This window comes from Pygoscelis adeliae, unplaced genomic scaffold (genome assembly GCF_000699105.1).
Source record: "Pygoscelis adeliae isolate BGI_AS28 unplaced genomic scaffold, ASM69910v1 Scaffold32, whole genome shotgun sequence".
Taxonomy (NCBI): Eukaryota; Metazoa; Chordata; class Aves; order Sphenisciformes; family Spheniscidae; genus Pygoscelis; species Pygoscelis adeliae.
This window is the reverse complement of record NW_008824368.1, coordinates 3,690,911-3,697,377: the sequence shown is the minus strand read 5'-3', so window position 1 is coordinate 3,697,377 and position 6,467 is coordinate 3,690,911. Positions and strand designations below refer to the sequence as shown.

General features: G+C 38.4%; 1 protein-coding gene across 1 annotated transcript in view; it reads right to left on the bottom strand.

Annotated features, from left to right (window-relative positions):
- Positions 1-5,877, bottom strand: part of SUCLA2 (succinate-CoA ligase, ADP-forming, beta subunit) — a 24,132-nt gene extending 18,255 nt beyond the window's left edge. The window contains exon 1 of the mRNA XM_009319961.1: positions 5,697-5,877. Within this exon, the coding sequence (XP_009318236.1) occupies positions 5,697-5,793 (97 nt within the window). The 5' untranslated portion in view covers positions 5,794-5,877. The remainder of the gene's footprint in view (positions 1-5,696) is intronic.
- Positions 5,878-6,467: the final 590 nt, after the last annotated feature.

Sequence of the window (6,467 nt, the reverse complement as noted above, 5' to 3'; positions counted from 1 at the left end):
TTCCTGGACTCCTTTGCCCTTCAGGACTGCGTCCCAAGGGACTCTGTCAACCAGTCTCCTAAACAGGCCAAAGTCCGCCCTCCGGAAGTCCAAGGCAGCAGTTCTGCTGACCCCCCTCCTTGCTTCTCCAAGAATCAAAAACTCTATCATTTCGTGATCGCTATGCCCAAGACAGCCTCCAACCATCACATTACCCATAAGTCCTTCTCTGTTCACAAACAACAGGTCCAGCAGGACGCTTTCCCTAGTTGGCTCATTGACCAAGTTTGTTAGGAAGTTACCTTCCACACACTCCAGGAACCTCCTAGACTCTTTCCTCTCCGCTGTACTGTATTTCCAGCAGACATCTGGTAAGTTGAAGTCCCCCACGAGAACAAGGGCTAATGATTGTGAGGCTTCTCCCAGCTGCTTATACAATATTTCTTCTGGAATATTTCATCCTGGTGGGGTGGTCTATTACAGACTCCCACCATGGTATCTGCCTTGTTGGTTGGCCTCCCCCCTGATTCTTACCCATAAACACTCAACCCTATCATCACCATCATTAAGCTCTAGACAATCAAAACACTCCCTAACGTACAGGGCTACTGCTTCTCCTTCCTTGCCTATCCCTTCTGAAGAGTTTATAGCCATCTATTGCAGCACTCCAGTTGTGTGACTCATCCCACCATGTTTCCATGATGGCAACTGTATCATAGTTTTCCTGCTGCACAATGGCTTCCAGCTCCTCCTGTTTGTTGCTCATGCTGCGTGCACTGGTGTAGATGCACTTCAGCTGGGCTGAAACAGGGAAAACCGATAATGGCAAAACAACCAAAAAATATTAGAAAAAACTACATGTGAGCTTTCAGTGTGACACAGAACAAAAAAAAAAAACTTAATCACAGACTACCAAGGAAGGTGCGGCATACACCAAGGAGAAAACCACCCCAGCTTTTGAGCCACTGTGCCTGGAATACCTATTCTTTTGAAGAGCTAATAAAGAAAAAGCTAGCACTTTACCCAAGAAAATCATTGCACATATTGTACTAAACTTTGGTTTCTGACTACATCAAGCCTGAGATCAACAAATCTATTTCTAAATCTTTCCAGGTTTATGCATTACTTTTTTTTTTTTAAACAGATACAGCTTGTATGTTTAAGCAATAGACAAAAATAAAATAACAACATTGAAAAGAACTTAAAAGGTCTTAATAATTTTGAAAAGAACTTAAAAGGTGTGAAAAGAAACATCTATTAATCATAGAACTGTCTTCAGGAATACAGCCAAGCCAATCACTTGAGTCAGTCTGTAGAAAGCATACCAAAAAAGAAGGTTCCTTATAAACCATGCTGGTAAGGAGATGGACTGGATCTCTTAAACCGTAACAGCAGAAGTAGCAGCGGAGAAGACTCTGTTGCTTTCAGTCTCCTTTCAAGAACTCTGGTGTAGAAAGGTGAAATGTTATCCGCTGAGTTTCTCAACACCTCCTATTCTGTATAGCTTTTTATTTTACTAAAATTTAAGAGTCTGTCACGAGCATAAAGCTGTGGGATTCACTATCTTAAAATCCTACAAAACTACTGGAACACAAAAGCTGCTTCAAGACATTAATCAATTCAAAGTCTTACCTCTCAAATCATCATGAATACAAATACAGGCTTTACATAAAAGAAAAGCATGTTTTTCTATGGGCATACAATATTTCACTCCCTTCTACACAACTGTTAACAGAGGAAGGTGTCAGGAAGCATCAAAACTTCAGTTACAGCAATACATACACTTTCAAAGGTGCTGTCTTAACAAACAGCAATACTATACGTTTCAAAGAGCGCGTTCTGCTAAGCTGTCTGCTACGACACTGATGAAGCATCTGTTCTTCAAGAAATAGTCTTTAGGTTCATTAGTCACGTTCTTGATAACAAATGCATATCAGCTTCTAAATCAGCACCGGTTACCGTGCTAGCTGGAATGCATGCATAGGCTGAGAGTAAACCATAAACTTGGAGGCAATCATCAAGACATACTGCAGGCTCTTATCAACACTCTGGAACAGAATTTACTCAGCTCACTTTTTCAAAATTTAAGTGAGAGACATAACATATGAAGAGCCACATATTGCAAAGCCCACAAATAAAAAAAAGATGTATTTTTGGTTTTTTTTAATTAATGAAGTCTTTAAAGAATTCATCAGATACAAGTCTTCTCAGCTCTGCGTAGAATGCATTCTTTCAGTAATACAAATGAGATCTGGAGGTCTTGAATGGAGACAGTGAACTACCAGAGGAAAATTAAGCGAGCAGTGACATTGACAGGAGGTCCAAACCTACTCCCAGGGACTGAATTACCCAGTAGTAGTTATTTTAAAAGAATAAGTTTCATGAACCAGTATGTGATAACAATTTACTTGAAATGAGATAGAGGGGTCTGTATAGGCTGCTTGCGATAAGTAACAAATTCCAGTGATGACTCTCAACAACCAGACAAATATGAAAAGGAAAAGCTATATGCAAACCAATATTGTAATAATTACAATGGCCAACCTTCCCATGACACAACAGAAAAGATATTAAAAAAATAGAAGCAAAACATTAATTACTTGCAGAATCCAGCTAGAATAGAAATCTGAGTTGAAAACAGCACTTGAAGAAATCTGATAGCTGCAGCAGAAATCAATTTTTAAAAAAGAAAAAAAATTCAATTTATTTTTTTTCCTTAAGACTTAAATCGTAAGTCATCCATCATCATTATTCAAAAGTTGCTCACAGCATCTAATTTCATCTCAGTTTCCTTTAAAAATGTTAGAAAAATGTTATAGGGAAGAAAACAGCGCAAGCTCAAATACTGTATTTATTTCACATATGCTTCAAAATTACTTCACATATAGGTAAACAATTTGCCCTCTTTAGGACACTTTGGTCTTTAGCAGAAAAAGTATTTAGTACAAGAAAGACTGAGGGGGTGGAGAGGAAGCAACCTTTCTGGTTTCCAGACTATTTCATCTAACACCAGACCTCAAGATAAGCATAACTTAGAATGAAATGCTAACAAATTTCATTATTTTTGTTATTTAAAGAATAATTAGTGCTCTCTTCTAACTAGGCTCTAAGACAAACTGCAACATTCATATGTCTCAGCTTGATTCTACCACACACTAGTTACCTTGCAGTAATAAAAATCCTCGATACGGTTAAGCTTTGGCTCCGTTCATACAACAGGGTTACACTGATTTAGCTACAGCCACAGCTAAACGATGATAATCTCTGTTAATGAGAAGGTTGTATTTGTTATACACAAGGATAAAAAGTTACCCATTTCTAACTGGAGTGAGGTATCTGCAAAAGGAAAGAATTCCAATGCCAAACTCAAGTTTACAGACAGCAGGTTTCCAACTAAAGGTTATCAGGAGCATGTGGATCAGCACTAGGGAGACAGCAAGCACTGTTACTGACTATCTTTGTAACAGTTTAGACAAACATTTGAAAAACCAGTTTAACACATAAAAAAGAAGCAAAAGATAATCTTGTATCTACCGTCAACAACTCTTACACAACAAAAATAAACAATGAGCAGGTGGACAAAAAAAAGTGAGATTTTTTTCATTCTGCTAGAGATTCCATTTGGTTTTGGTTTGTTTGTTGTTTTTTTTAAGTACATACTAAATGAAAACTAGGGGGGGAATGGCTACAATAACAAAGAAATCCAAACACTGGAGCAAAGGATAATCTGTCACCATTCAGAATGAGTTCTGGACAATGTTTGAGCAACGCCTCAAAAACTCAAGCTCCTTCAGTGTGTTTGCCTTTTGGGAAGTCTTCCCTTCCTCATCTCTAGTATCAAACAAAGCCATAGAGTCAAATACACACCAACTTAAACAAAGCATATGGCTGACAACCATAAGACCCGAATTCCTTAATTCTAGCTTACTACAGGATGCTAACTCATACACTTCAGAACTTCATTTTTCTGACCCCCAAGAAATTACACAGGGTCACATACTCCAGATAAAAAGCATACCTATGACATTACATGGGTGAGACAGAGCCATAAACCAGCAGTCAGACATACCTAGTTTGCTATAGGGTGAGATTCTGAACAAGGAACAAAACGAAACGTGACCTGTATGTCTCCCTGCTGTCTATAAAAGAGCCATAGGCAAAGGTTGTCTCATTTGCCACTAGCAGGAGGTCTGTGCAGATAGTAATGTAAGCAAAGGGGTATGCCCAGTTTGTGAAGTCTATATCATGCTACAACCTCACCCTTAACGGGGTGGTTGAGGTGAGGGTCTGAATTCTAAGCCATTCTCAGAACAAGAGTATTTTAACACCTTTCTTTCATACTAATGAAGTTATAGTTTTGTATCATTTACTCTTTAATGGGAACAAGACAAAGAAGGCAGGCAGACAATACCTGAATACCTGAATTTCTGGGACATCAGATCTGAAGGACAAGTAGCTTTTCAATTCCTTTTACATTACAAAGCACCGTAACTTGCTCTAGAAAAAAATATCTTCTTTTTCAGATCTCACATCTTGCATTAAATCTACACATGAAACTGAAATGAATCTAACAAAACCTGTAACCCCAGGAATCACTACAAATGTATCCATTTGGAGGTGAAAAAAGATTTAGGCATTTGCATATGAAGAGTGGAATACGACAAGCAATGTCCTTCATTAAAACCGTGTGACAAGCCTACTACACGTTTTCCAGGGGGTAAAAAGCTTGAAACAAACAAACAAAAAAAATCAGTATTAATGCCTCAAATGATAGAAGCTGACTTCTATATTACATCCAAATTAAAACAAAAAAATTTACTAAGATACATAGTAAGTAAAGCGGCAAATTAATAGGCAGGGTCAAGTCCAAAATTAAAGCTCTAAATAAAATACTTAAGCACCAGGCAAAGGAGATGGAATGCTTTTTCATCAACAAGTCAGGAATTTAGCATGTAACTACAAGCCATCAAAGTTCTCCCCTCCTGCATGAAGTAGTTCCCAGAACAGCACATTCACAAAGGAATAGGATTTTACTCTTCTTCTGCAGCCTAAAGGTAAGTATGCTTTGCATCTTCTGTTCTACATGAGATCTTGGATTACAAAAGCCTCACCTGCCACCACCACTGAAGCTCTTCACACAAGATTTCCTATAACCTTGCTTGAGAGCAAAAAGAAATCCAGGATTTGCACAAAGTAGAGTCTATTACTCATCTCAAAGTAGTTTAGGTAGTTGATTTAGTCTAGGCTAATACAATTTATACCTGCCTCATTCCTTCTAAACAAGACTCACAAGTTACAGGAAAAGCATCTGCAGCATTTGGGATATGGGAATGATGGTGCCTGAAATATATGTTCACAGCCTTTAATGGAAGTAGGATCAAGCCTTTCACCATTGGAATTTCAGGGACACGGTTTAGCTTCATAAACAAGCCTCAGGACACAACGGAGAGTGTCTTTAAAACTAAGTCGCTTAACTGATTTCACTGTGTGCTTGTGCACTGAGCAATCTTAAGCATTAGAAAACTTCAAATTAAGAAAATGTCAGCTCCAAAGTAAATACTTAAATCTGCAAGAAAGTTGCTTCACAGGAAAGGCTCTCTTAAAGAGAAGGTATATTCAGAACTCCAAGAAATGTCTTACCAGGAGAGACAGAAAAAGTAGTTACACCTTGTATCAATCCCATGCCTATATTGTATATGTTCTCTTTAATATTATACCTATTTCTTTTGCTATTTTGTAAGCTTCATCTGGTGTCCTGGCAACTAGTCCGTGTGGAACAGAAATGCCAGCCTCCTGCAACAGTCCCATGCTCATGTATTCATGTAGCGACAGCCTCCTCTGTTGCTGTTGTTGCACCTGAAATCCATGATTATTGAGTATTCCTGGACTTCCACCAAGTACCTGAAGGAAAAGAAAAAAAAAAAAAAGAAAAACAAAACAAAAAGAACAAAGAACATGACTGTGTTGTGAAAAATTGCCCTCTTTGTTTAGGTTAAAAAAAAGTCTACATATTAAACAAGTACACTTTAGTGTACCAATGCAAACACCTGCATGCTTAATCCTACACTTGTAGTACATTACCCTTCCACATCAGTCATTCATGTCAGGTCTGGTATCGGGTTTTGTGTGGTGTTATCGGGGCCGCGGGAAAGAGCTGGCGAAGCTGCTAGCACTGACAAGGACTGGCAGGGTTAAAACACCCTTGAGTATTTAATTAGCATTTAAGTACTTTAAGGAACATACCTATAGGAAAAAAAACCTTGAGGAATTTTGGAAGCATAAGAGAACAGAGAAAAGCACAGAGAATAGGTTCGTTCCAAAGTTTTGGTAGATTGCCTCTGTCTGCCAAACTAAGAACTAAGCCCTGAGGAGGACAGGCAGCAGAAACTAAGCTCCACCACCTTCCGTGGTTGTATGTGGTGAATTTAATTTGCTACAGAACAGACTATTCAGCCTTCATATGACTATCGTGAAGCAGAAAAAAATAG